The sequence below is a fragment of the Pan troglodytes genome, chromosome X, assembly GCF_028858775.2.
Source record: "Pan troglodytes isolate AG18354 chromosome X, NHGRI_mPanTro3-v2.0_pri, whole genome shotgun sequence".
Taxonomy (NCBI): domain Eukaryota; kingdom Metazoa; phylum Chordata; class Mammalia; order Primates; family Hominidae; genus Pan; species Pan troglodytes.
In genome coordinates this window covers 36854524-36874620 of record NC_072421.2, presented here as the reverse complement: position 1 = coordinate 36874620, position 20097 = coordinate 36854524, and the positions used below count along the sequence as shown (strand labels likewise).

The 20097-nt window shown below is 36.9% G+C and overlaps 1 protein-coding gene across 1 annotated transcript in view; it reads right to left on the bottom strand.

Moving 5' to 3' along the window:
• CFAP47 (cilia and flagella associated protein 47) overlaps positions 1–20097 on the bottom strand; it is a 463486-nt gene that overhangs the window by 134539 nt on the left and 308850 nt on the right. The window contains exons 47-48 of the mRNA XM_054677051.2: positions 13213–13356; positions 12431–12604 (exon numbers count right to left, since the gene is read on the bottom strand). Coding sequence (XP_054533026.1) covers positions 12431–12604; positions 13213–13356 — 318 coding nt within the window. The remainder of the gene's footprint in view (positions 1–12430; positions 12605–13212; positions 13357–20097) is intronic.

The window sequence follows — 20097 nt, the reverse complement described above, 5'->3', positions numbered from 1 at the left end:
ATTCATTTCTTAATTCAGTAGTTTGAGTATTCTCTCTCTTTTTCGGTCAGTCAAGGTAAATTAGCTTATTTACTGACCTTTTCAAATAACTAACTTTTGTTTTTATTGGTTTTCTCTATTGATTTATTTTCCATATCATTTTATTTCACTCTACTCTCTCTTACTGCCTCTTTGTGCTTGCCTTGTCTTTCATTTGCTTGTTTTTCTAGTTACTTAAGATACAAAGTTAGGTAACTGACTTAACATCTTTCTTCTTTTTTTACTACAGGTATGCACATCTACAAATTTCCCTTTAAGCACTGCTTTAGGTGCACCTCCTAAATTTTGGTCAATTATGTCTTCATTTTCACTCATCTCATATCATTTTCTAATTTCCCTTGTGATTTCTTCTTTGACTTATTGGTTATTTAGGAGTATGTTGTTTTAAATTCCACATATTCAAGGATTTCCCAAATTTATTTCCATTTTTGACTTCTAATTTAATTCCGTGGTTGTCAAAAATCATACTGTACATGATTACCTCACTTTTAAATTTATTAAGGTTTATTTTATGCTATAAGACATAGTCTATCTGGGAGAATATTCCATGTATGCATGAGAAGAATATTTATTCTGCTGTTATTACATGGAATGTTCCACAGATGTCTATTAGATCTCATTGATTTTTGCAAGTCTTCTATATCTATGTTGATCTACTGGCTAGTTAATTACCCATTATTGACAGTGGGATATTTAAACCTCCAACTAACATTGTTGTTTCTGACTTCTTAAATTCTGTTGGTTTTGCTTCATGTCTTTTCAGGCTCTGTTGTTGTGTATGTGTGTGTGTGTGTGTGTGTGTGTGTGTGTGTGTGATATAATATGTGATATTTTTAAAATACTTCTCTATGCTTTCTTTATGTTATAATAAAATTATATTATATATAACAAATATATTATAATATATAATATAATATATAATATTATATATACACACATATTATAAAGAAAGCATAGAAAAATATTTTTTCTAAAGCATAGAAAAATATTTTACGTTAATACTACATAATTCTTGTTTTTGAATTATCTTTTATAGGTAACTGCAGATCTTCTGATAGTGTGTATAATATAATACATAATACATATATGATATATAATACATAATAAATATAATACATAATACATATATGATATGTGTATAATATATGATAATATATATACACACATACATATACATGTATATACTTATAATTGGTATATATTCCGGATAGATTGACACTTTTATCTTTATAAAATGTCTCTTCATATGCAGTAATAATTTTAGGTCTCAAGTCATTTGATTTCTGAAATACTCCAGCCACTTCGGCTCTATTTTAGAAACTATGTTCATGGTATATGTTTTACTTTCAAACTATTTTTGTCATTTTATTTAAAATGGGTCTAATATAAGCAGCCTAAAGTTGAACTTTTCTTTAAAAATACATTCTTCCAATTTCTGACATTTGAGTGTTTAGACAATTTATATATAATGCAGACAAGAAAACTGAAATCTGCCTTTTTCTTATTATCTATATATCTTATGTCACCTTTGTTCCTGTAATCTTCCATTACTGTCAGATTTTGAGTAAAATATTTTCTAATGTGTCACTTAAATTCCTTTTTGTATATTTTACTCTATTTTTGAGTTATTTTCTAAGATGTCTTGGGTTTTATAACTAGCATCTTATTTTGAAACAATTTGCTTTGTAATAATTCTAACTTAATTTCAGTAGCATACAGAAATATTTTTCCAGTATGTGCCTATCCTTCTAGTCTTCCTGTATGTTACTACTTTCATACCAATTACATCTTTATACATTTTAAGCCTGCCAAGACATTTATATAATTATTAATTTTTAAGTTTTTTAATAATTTCAATTTTTATTTTAGATACAGGGGTTACTTGTACAGGTTTGTTACATGGGTATATTGCATGATGCTGAGGTTTAGGTTATGGATCTTGTCACTCAAGTAGTAGGCACAGCACCTAATAGGTAGCTTTTCAACACATGCCCCCTCCTTCCCTTCCTCATCTAATAGTTTGTGTATCTATTGTTCCTATCTCTATGTCCATGTGTATTCAAAGTTTAGCTGCCACCTGTAAGTGACAAATTGCAGTATTTGGTTTTCTGTTACTGCATTACTTTGTTTGGAATTCTAGACTCCAGCTACAACCACGTTGCTGCAAAGAACATGATGCTGTTCCTTTTTATGAATGTATAGTATTCCATGGTATATATGTACTACATTTTCTCTATCCAATCCACCACTGATGGGCACCTGGGTAGCTTCCAAGTTTTTTCTACTGTGAATAGTACTGCAATGAACATATGAGTTCATGTGTCTTTTTGGTAGAGTGATTTGTTTTCTTTTGGGTATATACCTAATAATGAAATTGCTGGGTTGAATGGTAGCTCAGTTTAAGTTATTTTAAAAATCTCCAAAATGCTACCCAAAGTGGCTGAACCAATTTACATTCCCAACAACAGTGTATAAGCATTCCCTTTTCTCTCAGCCACTCCAACATCTGTTATTATTTGACTTTTTAATAACAGCCATTCTGACTAGTGTGAGATGGTGATATGGTTTTGCTGTGTCCCCACCCAAAATCTCATCTTCAATTGTAATCCCCATAATCCCCACGTATCAAAACCGGGACCAGGTGGAGATAACTGGATCACGAGGGTGGTTTCCCATGCTGTTCTCAGGACAGTGAGTGAATTCTCATGAGATCTTATGGTTTTATAAGCATCTGGCATTTCCCCTGCTTGTTCCTCTCCCTCCTACCACCCTGTGAAGAGGTGTCTTCTGCCATGATTGTAAGCTTCCTGAGGCCTCTCAAGCCATGCGGAACTGTGAGTCAATTAAACTTATTTCATTTATAAATTACGCAGCCTTGGGCAGTTCTTTATAGGGGTGGACTAATACAGACGGTATGCCATTTTGGTTTTGGTTTGTGTTTCTCTGATGAGTAGTGATGATGAGCATTTTTTCATATGTTTGTTGAACATTTGTATGTCTTCTTTTCAGAAGTGTTTATTCACGTCCTGTGCAAATTTTTAACAGGCTTATTTCTTTTAAGCTTGCTGATTTAAGTTCCTTATAGATTCTGGGTTTTAGACCTTTGTTGGATGAACAGATTGTGAATATTCTACCATTCTGTAGGATGTCTTTGTTTTGTTGATAATTTATTTTGCTATGCAGATACTCTTTAATTTAATTAGATCCTTAATAAAATTTTTTATTTGTTGCAATTTACTTTTGGGTACTTAGTCATAATTTCCTTGCCAAGGCTGATGTTGAGAAAGGTGCTCAAGCTAATAAAATCCAGGATTTTAATAGTTTGAGGTCCTACCTTTAAATTGTTAATCAATCTTGAGTTAATTTTTGTATACAGTGAAAGATAGGGATCCAGTTTCATTCTTCTGCATATGGATAGACAGTTATCTCAGCACCATTTATTGAATAGGAAGTCCTTTTACTATTGCTTGTTTTTGTAGGGTTTTTTGAAGATCAGATGATCATAGGTGTGTGGCTTTATTTCTGGGTTTTCTACTCTGTTCCATTGGTCTATGTGTTTGTTTTTGCATCAGTACTATGCTGTTTTGGTTACTGTACCCTTAGAGCGTGTTTCACATTTTCCTTTGCAGAGATCTTCTACCTCCTTGCTTAGCTGTCTTCCTGGATATTTTAACTTTTTGTGGCTATGGTAAATTGGAATGTGTTCTTGATTTGGGTCTCAGCTTGAACATTGCTGGTGGATAGAAATGCTACTGATGTTCATACTTCTATTTGTTTATCCTAAAACTCTATTAAAGTTTTTTATCATTTCTTGGAGCCATTTGGCAGTCTTTAGAGTTTTCTAGGTGTAGAACCATATTGTCTGCAAAAAGACCTAGTTTAAGTTCTTCTTTTGTCATTTGGATGCCTTTTATTTCTTTCTTTTGCCTGATAGCTCTGTTTAGATCTTCCACTACTATGTTAAACAGGAGTGGTGAAATTTGGCATCCTTGGCTTTTTCTAGCACTCAAGGTGAATGCTTCCAGCTTTTGCTCTTTCATTATGATTTTGGCTGTGGGTCTGTCATAGATGGATTTTTTGATACCTAGTCTCTTGAAGGTGTTTCCCATGAAGAGATGCTGGATTTTATCAAAAGCTTTTTCTGCATCTATTAAGATGACCAAATGATTTTTGCTTTCAATTCTTATAATGAGTGAATGACATTTATTGATTTGTGTATGTTGAACCAGACTTACATGCCAGGAGTAATGCTTACTTGATCCTGGTGTATTGACTTTTTAATGTGCTTTTGCATTTGGTTTGCTATTATTTTTTTGAGGATTTTTGTGTGTACTTTCATCAGGGATATTGGCCTCAAGTTATCCTTTTTTGTTGTGTCTCTGCCAGATTTTGGCATCAGGTTAATGCTGGATTTATATAATGAGTTAGGGAGAAGCCCCTCCTCAATTTTTTGGAATAGTTTCAGTAGGATTGGTACTAGTTCTTTGTCTGATATAATTCGGCTGTGAATCTTTCTGGTCCAGGGCTTTTTTGGTTGGTAGGGGTTTTTATTACTGATTCAATTTTGGAACATGTTATTAGTCTGTTCAGGTCTTCACATTCTGGTTTTATCTTGGGAGGTTGTGTATTTCCAGTAATGTATCAATTTCCTTTAGATTTTTAAATCTGTATGCATAGAGTTGATGACAATAGTCTCTGAGGATCTTTTGTATTTCCGTGGGATCCACTGTAATGCCTTCATCATTTCCAATTGTTCTTATTTGCATCTTCTTTTCTTTACTCCTGTGTTAATCTAGCTAGTGCACTTTCTATCTTGTTTATTTTTTTAAGAGCCAACACTTGATTTTATTGATCCTTTGTATGGATTTATGTGTCTCAGTATCATTTAGTTCTTCTCTAATTTTAATTCTTTCTTTTATAATACTAGCTTTGGGGTTGGACTGTTATTTTTTTCTAGTTTCACTGGGTGCAAAGTTAAATTGTTAATTTGAGCTTTTTCTAACTTCTTTATGAAGGCTTTTAGTGCTGTAAACTTTTCTCTTAACATCGCTTTAGCTGTATCCCAGAGATTTTTATAAGTTATGCCTCAAGTTTTATTAGTTTCAAATAATGTTTGATTTCTGGTTTAATTTTTAAGTTTACCCAGCAGTTATTCAGGCGCAAGTTATTTAATTTTCATGTATGTGTGTGGTTTTGAGAAATCTTCTTGATATTAATTTTTATTACTATTGCACTGTGATCTGAGAATGTGCTGGGCATGAGTTTTGTTTTGTTTTTTAACGTATTGAGTCTTGCTTTAATTACTGAACATGTGGTCAATCTTAAAATATGTTCTATGCACAGATGAAAAGAAAGTATTTTCTGTGATTGTTTGGTGGACCATTGTATAGCTTTCTATTAGGTCCAATTAGACAAGTGTGAAGTTTAAGTTCAGGACTTCTTTTAAGTTCAGGACTTCTTTCTAAATTTTCTGACTTGATGATCTGTCTAATGCTGTCAGTGGGGCGTTGAAGTCTCCCACTATTATTATGTGGCTGTCTATGTCTTTGGAACATCAAGAACTTGTTTCATGAATCTGGATGCTCAAATATTGAATATATATATATATATATATACACACATATAATAGTTAAGTTTTTTGTTGACTTGCACCCTTTATCATAATGTAATGCCTTTTTTTGTTCTTCTTAATTGTTGTTGGTTTAAACTCTATTTTATCTGATATAAGAATAGAGACTTGTACTCTTTTTTCTTTTTGTTTTGCATGTAAATCCTTTTCCATCCTTTTTACTTTGAGCCTGTGGGTATTGTTACATGTGAGACGGGTCTCTTGAAGACAGCAGTCAGTTGGGTCTTGTCATTTAATCTAGCTTTCCATTCTGTGTTTTCTAAGTGGGGTTTTTAGTCCAATTACATTTAGGGTCAGTACTGATATGTGAAATTTTGATACTATCATCATGTTGTTAGCTGGTAATTATGAAGCCTTGGTTGCACAGTTGTTTTATAATGTCTATGGGCTATGTGCTTAAGTGTGTTTTTGTGGAAGCAGGTGTCCTTTCAATTCTATGTTTAGCACTCCCTAAAGGACTTCTTGTCAGTCTCATCTAGTAGTAACAAATTCCCTCAGCATTTGATTATCTGAGAAAGATTTTATCTCTCCACTTATGAAGCTTTGTTGGGTGGGACATAAAATTCTTGGTTGGAATTTCTTTTCATTAAGGATGTAGAAAATAGCCCACCACTACCACCAATTTCTTCTGGTTTGTAAGGTTTCTGCTGAAGGATCTATTGGTAGACGATCAGGTGTCCTTTCTATGTGCCCTAACCTTTCACTTTACCTGCCTTTAGGACTTTTTCTTCCACATTGACCTTGGTGAATGTGATGAGCATGTGCCTTTGGGATAGTTGTCTTGTATAGTATCTAGCCAGGGTTCTCTGTATTTCTTTAATTTGCTTGTCAACCTCTCTAGCAAGATTAGGGAAATTTTCATGGACTATATCCTCAAATATATTTTCCATGTTGCTTACTTTCTCTCCTTCTCTCACGAATGCCAATGAGTCACAAGCTTTGTCTCTTTATATAATCTAATTTTTATCAGAGGTTTTGTTCAACTTTTAAAATTCTTTTTTCTTTATTTTTGTCTGACTGAGTTGACTCAAAGAACATCTTTGAGCTATGAACTTCTTTCCTCAGCTTGGTCTATTCTGCTGTTAATACCTCCATTTGCATTATGAAATTCTTGCAGTAAATTTCTCAGTTCCAGACGTTCAGTTTGTTTTTTTTCTTAAAATGGTTATTTCACTTTTCAGCTCCTTGGATCATTTTATTGGATCATTTTATTGGATTCCTTGCATTGGGTTTCAACTTTCTCCTGAATGTCGTCAAGTTTCCTTGCCCTCCAGATTCTGAATTCTATTTCTGTAATTTCAGTCATTTCAGTCTGGTTAAGAACCATTCCTGGAGACCTAGTGGGCTCATTTGGAGGTAAGAAGACACTCTAGTTTTTGAATTGCCAAAGTTCTTCCATTGATTCTTTCTTATCTGGGAGGGTTGGTTTTCCTTTAACTGTGGTGTAATTTGGGTATAGTCAGTTTGCTTTGTTTGTGGATGTTTTCAGAAACAATATTTATTTGAGGCTGAATTCTTGCCCTTGGTTTCACAGGGGTGTATGTTAGCAGAATATTTTGGGGGCTGTCTTTTGGGCTGTGATCCAGTAGATGGTGCTTACGAATAATGACTGGTAGATAAGCTCTTACACAGCCACGTGACTCTTTTTCTCACGTTTGCATGTGTGCTCTGTGGTGGGAGAGGGTGGGGAAGAGAAGACACTCTCACCAGGTCGATTTCTGGGCCCTAGAGGAGCCCCATTTGATTACTGGCACTGCACCCACATTTCTTTTGTTAGGCGTTCCAGGCCAGGGGGCTCACTTGGGCAGAGGCTGCAGCAGGCAGGTAGGCCACACTGTTTCTAGACTGGCCTTGCAGAGAAAGGAATGTCCCACTCCCACACCAGCTGATGGACTAATATGTCTCACTGTTCTCAGTGCTCTAAGGCTGGGGGCTCCTCTTCAACTTGAGTGCTGGCCAAAGATATTGGCTCAGTACTCCTGAGCTGCATGATGCAACCCTAAGGCATCATGACAGGCCCACAGCTAGGGGTCAGGCTCCAGCTGCTCTCAGGGATCTGAAGTGCTCCCAGGTTGCCAGGAAAGTACTCAGTTGGAGCAAAGCACTCAGCCTGGAGAGTGGAAGCTGTATTGTGCACACACTTCTGTGGGGCAGCCAGGCAGGTGCCCTGGGAGATGCTGGCTAGCAGTAGGGCGTACAGAATAAATGTGCCCCAGTTCCATCTGGAAGCTGCCCTTGCTCTCTCTTGGCCTGGCAGTCAGCTGGGGCTAGAGCTTCTAGAAGGGAGATGGGGATCCCTGGGGCCTGGACACTTACGGCTGCACTCCAACAGAGCTGCTTCATGCAGGAAAGCCCCTGGCTCCATGTTAGCTGAAGTCCTGTCTCTGCCTACTTTCTGAAAACATCTCTTTCTCAGCTCAAACATCCATGGGGACATGGAGTCCTCTGTAGCTGGTATCCTAAAGGTCTGCAGTGAGAATAAGCTGTACCTTAGTCCCTTCACTCTCCCCTTCCCCAGAAGTTGTTTGGGGCCAGGAACTATCTCTAGCACTCAGGTACCCCATGTAGGGTTTCCAGCTTCCTCCTCCTTCAGCCTCAGAGTCTGAGTTGCCTCTCAATCCACTCTCAGTGTTTTCCCTCTGAAGATCTGCTCTAATTATGTTGGCTTACTGGATATTTTTGTCTCTATCAATGGGAACAGCAGTTCTTGGCTGTGTCTATTTGGCTGTATTGTCCCCCTCCCCATTTTTTCTTTTAAATGACCTAGAAGAAAAAGCAGTTACATCTAGCATATATTTATGTTGTATATTCTATTCACCTATACAGTTATTTTTATTGATGCTGTTTTTAAGTTGGTTGAGCTTTTTGGATATGTAGTTTAAAGTTTAATAAAATCTGGGGCTTTTTTGGCCTTTATTTCTTTGAAAACTATTTCTTTTCCATTATATTTCTCTTCTGTAGAACTACTGTAAGTCATACATTGGTATGCTTGATGCTGTTCCATGTATATCTAAAGTTCTGTTCATTTTTCTTTATTTTTTCCTCTTCCCCAGACTAGACAATCTGTATTGACTCATATTAAAGTTTGATGATTATTTCTTCTGCCAGCTTACATCTACTGTTGAGGCTGTATAATTAATAATTCTCATTGTACTTGTCAACACCAGAATGTTGGTCTTTTTCATTATTTTTATAACTATATTTATATGATCTATTTATTGAAACATCATTGTCATACTTTTCATTAATTCTTTAGACGGGATTTATTTTAGTTCATTGCATATACTTACAAAGGCTTATTTAAAGTCTTAGTCTAGTAATTCAACGTGTAGGTCCCCTTAGAGACAGCTTCTAACAATTGCTTATTTTTTGTGCATTGGTCATACTTTCCTGTTTCTTTGCTTCCTTGTCCTTTTGCTTCATCTCATAATTAATTTCTTATTGAAAACTACTTTTTATGTAAGGTAATATAGCCACTTTGGAAATCAGATCATCCCCTCCTAATGGTTTGTTTTCATTGTTCTTGTTTTTGTTGTTTTGTCTTTTATGGTTTAGTGACTTTTCTGAACTAATTCTGTAAAGTCTGTATTCATTATAGTATGTGCCCACTGAAGCTCTGTTTAGTTGGCTTAGCGGTCAGCAGTAATTTGCCACAGGTTTCTATAAACGGTGAAAGAACCAATAAATCTTCTATCCTTTGACAAGGAGTACTGTATATGTGTTGTTGTATACTTTAAGTCCTCAAGTAGTTTAAAACTCTGATTTAGCCTTAATTTTCAGCTCTCACAGTGTCTGTATCAGCCAGAGGTGAAAAATTAGGACTCTCTCAGGCATGTACACAATCTTGAACATCCATGCGGCCTGCTTGTTTCCCAGGAATATACCAGAGATTCTAAAATCCCCTACGGGCATCTTATATTCCAGATCTTCTTTTCATGTTTTTAGCCAATCTCTTATTAGCTGCTATTGTTATTGCAGCCTCAGACAACTGCAATGTTAAACCATTGCTGCTAAATATTTTTGACAAATGCTCTAAGGATAGGACCTATCCATCAGAGCAAACTCTGAGACAAGTCAAATAATGATAATGCCTTCCTAGTGGGATGCTGCTAGCAAACTTGGAAAAAGGTCAAATAGTAATCCATACACTGTCTCTTTTGACTGCAAAGCTGCTGGTTTTCATAGTTACTACAGTTGCAAGACTGCAGAGCTAAAGAGAGAGGGATAAGAATAATTCAAGTTAAAATGCCACAAACCATCCTGCTCTTTCCAGAATTCCGAGTTTTTCTTAAATATATACTTCTTAGATTATTTCAAGTCTTTAATTTCAAGATCACTGAAAAATTTGATTTTGACAATTTTTGCCAGTGTTTTCATTGCTTTTCTTTAAAAAATGAATTTACAAACCTTCTTGCTTCACCTTCGTGGAAGTCCCACATCTCTTTTCTTTATTATACAATTATTTTCTACTACTTTGTTAATTTGATAAAATTCTATAGCATTTTACCTATATCTCATTTATGTTCTCTAGTTTTTAGTTTCTCTTTCATGTTAAAGAGGTCTCAACCTTCAGCAATCAAATGAAATGTATATTAAAAAGCTTTTTAAAAATACAAAGCATCATAAAAATAGTTACTAGCACCAATGAAAAATTGAACAAGGAAAACATTTAAAAGAATATACTGAGTCTAGTCTATAGTAACAGATTATCAAAGTGGAGTGGTATAGCAAGGAGTTGAAAATGAAGGGCTGGAGCTAACATGTACATCTTGAATAAAAGTATGAATTTGGCATTTGTATTTAGATGATAGCCTGAAGCCAGGAAACTGCCAAGTGGGAGGTCATACAGAAATAAGGATGCTTTTGATGCGTGAAACTTGAAATCAGAAGGTTAGAGGAATAAACGGACCAGATAAGTAATAATCAAGGTTTGATTATCACTTGATAATCCAATGTTAAGGAATTAATGTCAAGGAAACAAGAAATGTAGAATAATATAAAATAAAGGGTGAATAACATTAAGAAGGTAGGTCAACAGTGTCAAACTTCACATGTTACTGGCCCTTGAGTTCACAGAGGTCACAGCAAAGGAAACAATCAATGAAATGTAAGGCAACCTAAGGAATGGACAAAATATTTGCAAATTACATAGGTGATATGAGGATAATAGCTAAAATGTATTAGTCTATTTTCATGCTGCTGATAAAGACACACCCAAGACTGGGTAATTTATAAAGAAAAAGATTTTTAATGGACACACAGCTCCATGTGGCTGGGGAGGCGTCACTATCATGGTGGAAGGCAAAAGACATGTCTTACATGGCAATAAGCCAGAGAGAACATGTACAGGGGAACTTCCCTTTATAAAACCATCAGATCTCATGAGACTTATTCATTATCATGAGAACAGCATGGGAAAAATCCACCAACATGATTCAATTACCTCCCACCAGGTCCCACCCATGACACATGGGAATTATGGGAGCTACAATTCAAGATGAGATTTGGGTGGGGACACAACCAAACCATATCATAAAATATAAGGAAAACACAACTCAACAGAAAAAAACAGACATTAAAATCCAGATATCCCTATAAAAAAATGGGCAAAGGACTAGGTTTTGATTTTGAAGGTAAGAGATGGCACTGAATAATTTTACTCGACATGAGAAGATAAGAGTTTCATTTAGAATATTAATTCCATTTGCAATCTAGCAAAAAAAAAAAGAAGAGGAAAACCAAGGCACATATTTATCAGGGTTACAAAAAAAGCAAAGAGTAAACCCAGAGAATTTACAAACTTCTGTAGTCCCCTCTAAAATTGAATTCAGGCACCTATAATGGGTAGATATTTGAAGCTTCTTTTGAGGATCCTATTGAGCAAATAACTATTTGTGGGTAATTGTAGGAGTGAGTGGAAAATGTTATTTAAAGATTTGTTTAAACAAACCAAGTGAGGATGACAGAGTATAATGCTTCATAAAAAATAAGGATATAGGCCAGGCGCAGTGGCTCATGCCTGTAATCCCAGCACTTTGGGAGGCCAAGGTGGGTGGATAACTTGAGCCCAGGAGTTTGATACCAGCCTGGCCAACATGGTAAAACCCCATCTCTACAAAAAATATAGAAAGTAGCTGGGCGTGGTGGCACATGCCTATAATCCCAGCTACTTGGGAGGCTGAGACACAAGAAACACTTGAACCCAGGAGGTGGAGGTTGCAGTGAGCCGAGATCATACCACTGGCCTCCAACCTGAGCAACAGACAAAAAATAAAATAAAATAAAATAAATAAAACCTAAAACAAAAAATAAATAAGTAAAAGGATGTAAACAATTATGCATTCCTTAATATTTCCACTACTATTTACACTGGTAAATGATAGGCTACACTTCTGAAATTTTGTTTTGCTTACAGATTTCACATTAAAATTTTAAAAGATGTTTCTAAATATTTTTGAAAACACCATTTATTATCATGTACAATTTTTTCAATGAAAAGCACATGACTCAAATAAGTAGATTTTAATGTGCTTTATAGTTATATACATATAAGACTTATTTCATCCTAATTCAACCTTATAATTGAAATGATATTTAAAAGCTGTTGGACTAATAATAGGTAGGATTGTAGACATCTTATGTGACATTGCTTCATCTGATTAAGTAAAACTAAATGTTTAAAAAATTGTTTGTAATTATTATATTTCATGTGATTCACTATATTCAGAAAAAAACACTTTCACACTAAAAATAAATTCTTACCTTAAATGTTAGGGCAGTATTTGTGAAATGAGGCAATGTTATATGCTTTTGTGTCACATTCCCCACTTGACATTCCACAGTGATGTGTTCCAAGGCCAAAGGTTTTTTCCCAACCCCTTTTATGTCAAAGATGTGCTCCCTACCATCTACTTCATTTTGTAGAATAAGTTTACCCTATGAGAAACCAGACAAATTTCAGGTCTATAGGAGTCATAGTTAAATGTTAAACAACCTCTGCTATCTTATTCTTCTTGTGTCTGATTAATAAAATGAGCTTGTAGAGAGGTGTTAGCCATTGACTTTTTCAATACACAAATAACTGCTTCTACCGAACACATAAAGACAAATTTCTGGTGAAAAGTCATTTATTTCTGATTACCCTCGCTAAATTACAGAGTGTATATAGGTATTTTCATACACAGCAATTATATGCATGTCTACTTCCATGTAAAAGAAATATTGTCTTAAGAAAGTATTTTCTGATACACCAATTTCTTTAATGAATAGGAAGGAAAAGTAATTATATTACTTTGTTCAGCATGTTGTACAAAATTAATTTGAATGCTAGTATTCACAGACAAAAATATTGTTATGTTCATGATGTTTATGCCTCAAATTAAAACATGTATTAAAGTTTTAAGTAAAAATAGTCAAATTCATGGAAAATATTAACTTTTCTGCTAAACAGTTGTACAATCAATTAAAAGACTAATGTCATACATTAGTTTATTAACTAATGATAATACTAATTAATACTGGGGAAAATATCAAGGAGTTCATACCGTAATGACACATTCAAAAATAGGTTTGAATGTGAGAGGATACTCCACAATTTCATCTGGTCCAACATGTAAATCAACAGGTCCATAAAACCATTCTCCTTCTATAGTAACTTGAAAGGTCCATTTATCGTTTGTTTGATTTTTCTAAAGCATGAAAAAGGTACAGAAATATCAGAGAGATGATATTGATGAAATTGAATTACATATGAATTCTTGGTAATTTTTATAGCATTATATATTGGATTTTTAATTGTATTTCCAAGGAATCACCAGTGGAAAGTCATATTTGTTAAGAATAAATATCGATGTGCTGGAGCCAAGATGGCCGAATAGGAACAGCTCCGGTCTACAGCTCCCAGCATGAGCGATGCAGAAGACGGGTGATTTCTGCATTTCCATCTGAGGTACCGGGTTCATCTCACTAGGGAGTGCCAGACAGTGGGCACAGGACAGTGGGTGCAGCGCACCGTGTGCGAGCCGAAGAAGGGCGAGGCATTGCCTCACTCGGGAAGCACAAGGGGTCAGGGAGTTCCCTTTCCTAGTCAAAGAAAGGGGTGACAGACGGCACCTGGAAAATCGGGTCACTCCCACCTCAATACTGCACTTTTCCACAGGCTTAAAAAAAGGCACACCAGGAGATTATATCCCGCACGTGGCTCGGAGGGTCCTACGCCCACGGAGTCTCGCTGATTGCTAGCACAGCAGTCTGAGATCAGACTGCAAGGCAGCAGCGAGGCTGGGGGAGGGGCGCCTGCCATTGCCCAGGCTTGTTTAGGTAAACAAAGCAGCTGGGAAGCTTGAACTGGGTGGAGCCCACCGCAGCTCAAGGGGGCCTGCCTGCCTCTGTATGCTCCACCTCTGGGGGCAGGGCACAGACAAACAAAAAGACAGCAGTAACCTCTGCAGACTTAAATGTCCCTGTCTGACAGCTTTGAAGAGAGCAGTGGTTCTCCCAGCACACACCTGGAGATCTGAGAACGGGCAGACTACCTCCTCAAGTGCATCCCTGACCCCTGAACCTGAGCAGCCTAACTTGGAGGCACCCCCCAATAGGGGCAGACTGACACCTCACACGGCCGGGTACTCCTCTGAGGCAAAACTTCCAGAGGAACAATCAGACAGCAGCATTCGCGGTTCACGAAAATCCACTGTTCTGCAGCCACCGCTGCTGGTACCCAGGCAAACAGGGTCTAGAGTGGACCTCTAGCAAACTTCAACAGACCTGCAGCTGAGGGTCCTGTCTCTTAGAAGGAAAACTAACAAACAGAAAGGACATCCACACCAAAAACCCATCTGTACCTCACCATCATCAAAGGCCAAAAGTAGATAAAACCACAAAGATGGGGAAAAAATAGAGCAGAAAAACTGGAAACTCTAAAAAGCAGAGCACCTCTCCTCCTCCAAAGGAACGCAGCTCCTCACCAGCAACGGAACAAAGCTGGATGGAGAATGACTTTGACGAGTTGAGAGAAGAAGGCCTCAGACGATCAAACTATTCCGAGCTACAGGAGGAAATTCAAACCAAAGGCAAAGAAGTTGAAAACTTTGAAAAAAATTTAAACGAATGTAAAACTAGAAAAACCAATACAGAGAAGTGCTTAAAGGAGCTGATGGAGCTGAAAGCCAAGGCTTGAGAACTACGTGAAGAATGGAGAAGCCTCAGGAGCCGATGCGATCAACTGGAAGAAAGGGTGTCAGTGATGGAAGATGAAATGAATGAAATGAAGCGAGAAGGGAAGTTTAGAGAAAAAAGAATAAAAAGAAATGAACAAAGCCTCCAAGAAATATGGGACTATGTGAAAAGACCAAATCTACATCTGACTGGTGTACCTGAAAGTGACGGGGAGAATGGAACCAAGTTGGAAAACACTCTGCAGGATATTATCCAGGAGAACTTCCCCAATCTAGCAAGGCAGGCCAACATTCAGATTCAGGAAATACAGAGAACGCCACAAAGATACTCCTCGAGAAGAGCAACTCCAAGACACATAATTGTCAGATTCACCAAAGTTGAAATGAAGGAAAAAATGTTAAGGGCAGCCAGAGAGAAAGGTCGGTTACCCACAAAGGGAAACCCATCAGACTAACAGTGGATCTCTCGGTAGAAACTCTACAAGCCAGAAGAGAGTGGGGGCCAATATTCAACATTCTTAAAGAAAAAGGATTTTCAACCCAAAATTTCATATCCAGCCAAACTAAGCTTCATAAGTGAAGGAGAAATAAAATCCTTTACAGACAAGCAAATGCTGAGAGATTTTGTCACCACCAGGCCTGCCCTAAAAGAGCTCCTGAAGGAAGCGCTAAACATGGAAAGGAACAACCGGTACCAGCCGCTGCAAAATCATGCCGAATTGTAAAGACCGTCAAGGCTAGGAAGAAACTGCATCAACTAACCAGCAAAATAACCAGCTAACATCATAATGACAGGATCAAATTCACACATAACAATATTAACCTTAAATGTAAATGGACTAAATGCTCCAATTAAAACACACTGACTGGCAAATTGGATGAAGAGTCAAGACCCATCAGTGTGCTGTATTCAGGAAACCCATCTCACGGGCAGAGACACATATAGGCTCAAAATAAAAGGATGGAGGAAGATCTACCAAGCAAATGGAAAACAAAAAAAGGCAGGGGTTGCAATCCTAGTCTCTGATAAAACAGACTTTAAACCAACAAAGATCAAAAGAGACAAAGAAGCCATTACATAATGGTAAAGGGATCAATTCAACAAGAAGAGCTAACTATCCTAAATATATATGCACCCAATACAGGAGCAACCAGATTCATAAAGCAAGTCCTGAGTGACCTACAAAGAGAATTAGACTCCCACACAATAAAAATGGGAGACTTTAACACCCCACTATCAACATTAGACAGATCAACAAGACAGAAAGTCAACAAGGATACCTAGGAATTGAACTCAGCTCTGCACCAAGCGGACCTAATAGACATCTACAGAACTCTCCACCCCAAATCAACAGAATATACATTTTTTTCAGCACCACACCACACCTATTTCAAAATTGACCACATACTTGGAAGTAAAGCTCTCCTCAGCAAATGTAAAAGAACAGAAATTATAACAAACTGTCTCTCAGACCACAGTGCAATCAAACTAGAACTCAGGATTAAGAAACTCACTCAAAACCACTCAACTACATGGCAACTGAACAACCTGCTCCTGAATGACTACTGGATACATAACAAAATGAAGGCAGAAATAAAGATGTTCTTTGAAACCAATAAGAACAAAGACACAACATACCAGAATCTCTGGGACACATTCAAAGCAGTGTGTAGAGGGAAATTTATAGCAGTAAATGCCCACAAGAGAAAGCAGGAAAGATCCAAAATTGACACCCTAACATCACAATTAAAAGAACTAGAAAAGCAAGAGCAAACACATTCAAAAGCTAGCAGAAGGCAAGAAATAACTAAAATCAGAGCAGAACTGAAGGAAATAGAGACAAAAAAAAACCCTTCAAAAAATTAATGAATCCAGGAGCTGGTTTTTTTGAAAGGATCAACAAAATTGATAGACCGCTAGTAAGACTAATAAAGAAGAAAAGAGAGAAGAATCAAATAGACGCAATAAAAAATGATAAAGGGGATATCACCACCAATCCCACAGAAACACAAACTACCATCAGAGAATACTACAAACACCTCTACGCAAATAAACTAGAAAGTCTAGAAGAAATGGATAAATTCCTCAACACATACACCCTCCCAAGACTAAACCAGGAAGAAGTTGAATCCCTGAATAGACCAATAACAGGCTGTGAAATTGTGGTGATAATCAATAGCTTACCAACCAAAAAGAGTCCAGGACCAGATGGATTCACAGCTGAATTCTACCAGAGGTACAAGGAGGAACTGGTACCATTCCTTCTAAAACTATTCCAATCAATAGAAAAAGAGGGAATCCTCCCTAACTCATTTTATGAGGCCAGCATCATCCTGATACCAAAGCCGGGCAGAGACACAACCAAAAAAGACAATTTTAGACCAATATCCTTGATGAACATTGATGCAAAAATCCTCAATAAAATACTAGCAAACCGAATCCAGCAGCACATCAAAAAGCCTATCCACCATGATCAAGTGGGCTTCATCCCTGGGATGCAAGGCTGGTTCAATATACGCAAATCAATAAATGTAATCCAGCATATAAACAGAACCAAAGACAAAAACCACATGATTATCTCAATAGATGCAGAAAAGGCCTTTGACAAAATTCAAAAATCCTTCATGATAAAAACTCTCAATAAATTAGGTATTGATGGGACGTATCTCAAAATAATAAGAGCTATCTATGACAAACCCACAGCCAATATCATACTGAATGGGCAAAAACTGGAAGCATTCCTTTTGAAAACTGGCACAAGACAGGGATGCCCTCTCTCACCACTCCTATTCAACATAGTGATGGAAGTTCTGGCCAGGGCAATTAGGCAGGAGAAGGAAATAAAGGGTATTCAATTAGGAAAAGAGGAAGTCAAATTGTCCCTGTTTGCAGATGACATGATTGTATATGTAGGAAACCCCATTGTCTCAGCCCAAAATCTCCCTAAGCTGATAAGCAACTTCAGCAAAGTCTCAGGATACAAAATCGATGTACAAAAATCACAAGCATTCTTATACACCAATAACAGACAAACAGAGAGCCAAATCATGAGTCAACTCCCATTCACAATTGCTTCAAAGAGAATAAAATACCTAGGAATCCAACTTACAAGCGACATGAAGGACCTCTTCAAGGAGAACTACAAACCACTGCTCAAGGAAATAAAAGAGGATACAAACAAATGGAAGAACATTCCATGCTCATGGGTAGGAAGAATCAATATCATGAAAATGGCCATACTGCCGAAGGTAATTTATAGATTCAATGCCATCCCCATCAAGCTACCAATGCCTTTCTTCACAGAATTGGAAAAAAACTACTTTAAAGTTAATATGGAACCAAAAAAGAGCCCGCATTGCCAAGTCAATCCTAACCCAAAGAACAAAGCTGGAGGCATCACGCTACCTGACTTCAAACTATACTACAAGGCTACAGTAACTAAAACAGCATGGTACTGGTACCAAAACAGAGATATTCATCAATGGAACAGAACAGAGCCCTCAGAAATAATGCCGCATATCTACAACTATCTGATTTTGACAAACCTGAGAAAAACAAGCAATGGGGAAAGGATTCCCTATTTAATAAATGGTGCTGGGAAAACTGGCTAGCCATATGTAGAAAGCTGAAACGGGATCCCTTCCTTACACCTTATACAAAAATCAATTCAAGATGGATTAAAGACTTAAACGTTAGACCTAAAACCATAACAACCCTAGAAGAAAACCTAGGCATTACCATTCAGGACATAGGCGTGGGCAAGGACTTCATGTCTAAAACACCAAAAGCAATGGCAACAAAAGCCAAAATTGACAAATGGGATCTAATTAAACTCAAGAGCTTCTGCACAGCAAAAGAAACTACCATCACAGTGAACAGGCAACCTACAAAATGGGAGAAAATTTTTGCAACCTACTCATCTGACAAAGGGCTAATATCCAGAATCTACAATGAACTCAAACAAATTTACAAGAGAAAAACAAACAACCCCATCAAAAAGTGGGTGAAGGACATGAACAGACACTTCTCAAAAGAAGACATTTATGCAGCCAAAAAACACATGAAAAAATGCTCACCATCACTGGCCATCAGAGAAATGCAAATCAAAACCACAATGAGATACCATCTCACACCAGTTAGAATGGCAATCATTAAAAAGTCAGGAAACAACAGGTGCTGGAGAGGATGTGGAGAAATAGGAACACTTTTACACTGTTGGTGGGACTGTAAACTAGTTCAACCATTGTGGAAGTCAGTGTGGCAATTCCTCAGGGATCTAGAACTAGAAATACCATTTCACCCAGCCATCCCATTACTGGGTATATACCCAAAGGACTATAAATCATGCTGCTATAAAGACACATGCACACGTATGTTTATTGCGGCATTATTCACAGCAGCAAAGACTTGGAACCAACCCAAATGCCCAACAATGATAGACTGGATTAAGAAAATGTGGCACATATACACCATGGAATACTATGCAGCCATAAAAAATGATGAGTTCATGTCCTTTGTAGGGACATGGATGAAATTGGAAATCATCATTGTCAGTAAACTATCGTAAGAACAAAAAAACAAACACCGCATATTCTCACTCATAGGTGGGAATTGAACAATGAGAACACATGGACAAAGGAAGGGGAACATCACACTCTGGGGACTGTTGTGGGGTGGCGGGAGGGGGGAGAGATAGCTTTAGGAGATATACCTAATGCTAAATGACGAATTAATGGGTGCAGCACACCAGCACCCATGCACCCATGCAGCACACCAGCACATGTATACATATGTAACTAACCTGCAGATTGTGCACATGTACCCTAAAACCTAAAGTATAATAATAATAAAATAAAAAAAGAATAAATATCAAAAATGTAAACATAAGGCATAATGATGACTACATGTTCTTTCTATGTCACATAAGAGCATTGCCTAATAGATCTATCAAAGGATTATTTAATATCTAAAGAAATTCCCTTTGTCTCACTTACTAATTACCATTAAGATGATAAAATGGCCTTAGAGGACACACTTTACTTCTAATTCAAGGTAATAATTGTCATTCTACCTGGTAGGTTGCTCACATAGCAAAGATTATAGATCTCATCAGAACAAAATTTTGTGCTTCAGATTGACTTTTGTCATGTCTTTAATAATTAGACAAATAAACCAAAAAAGGCAATTTATCCCTCTAAAAAGCCAAAGTTCTTTACAATTATCTTACCTTCTTTTACACTATATTGTCACTT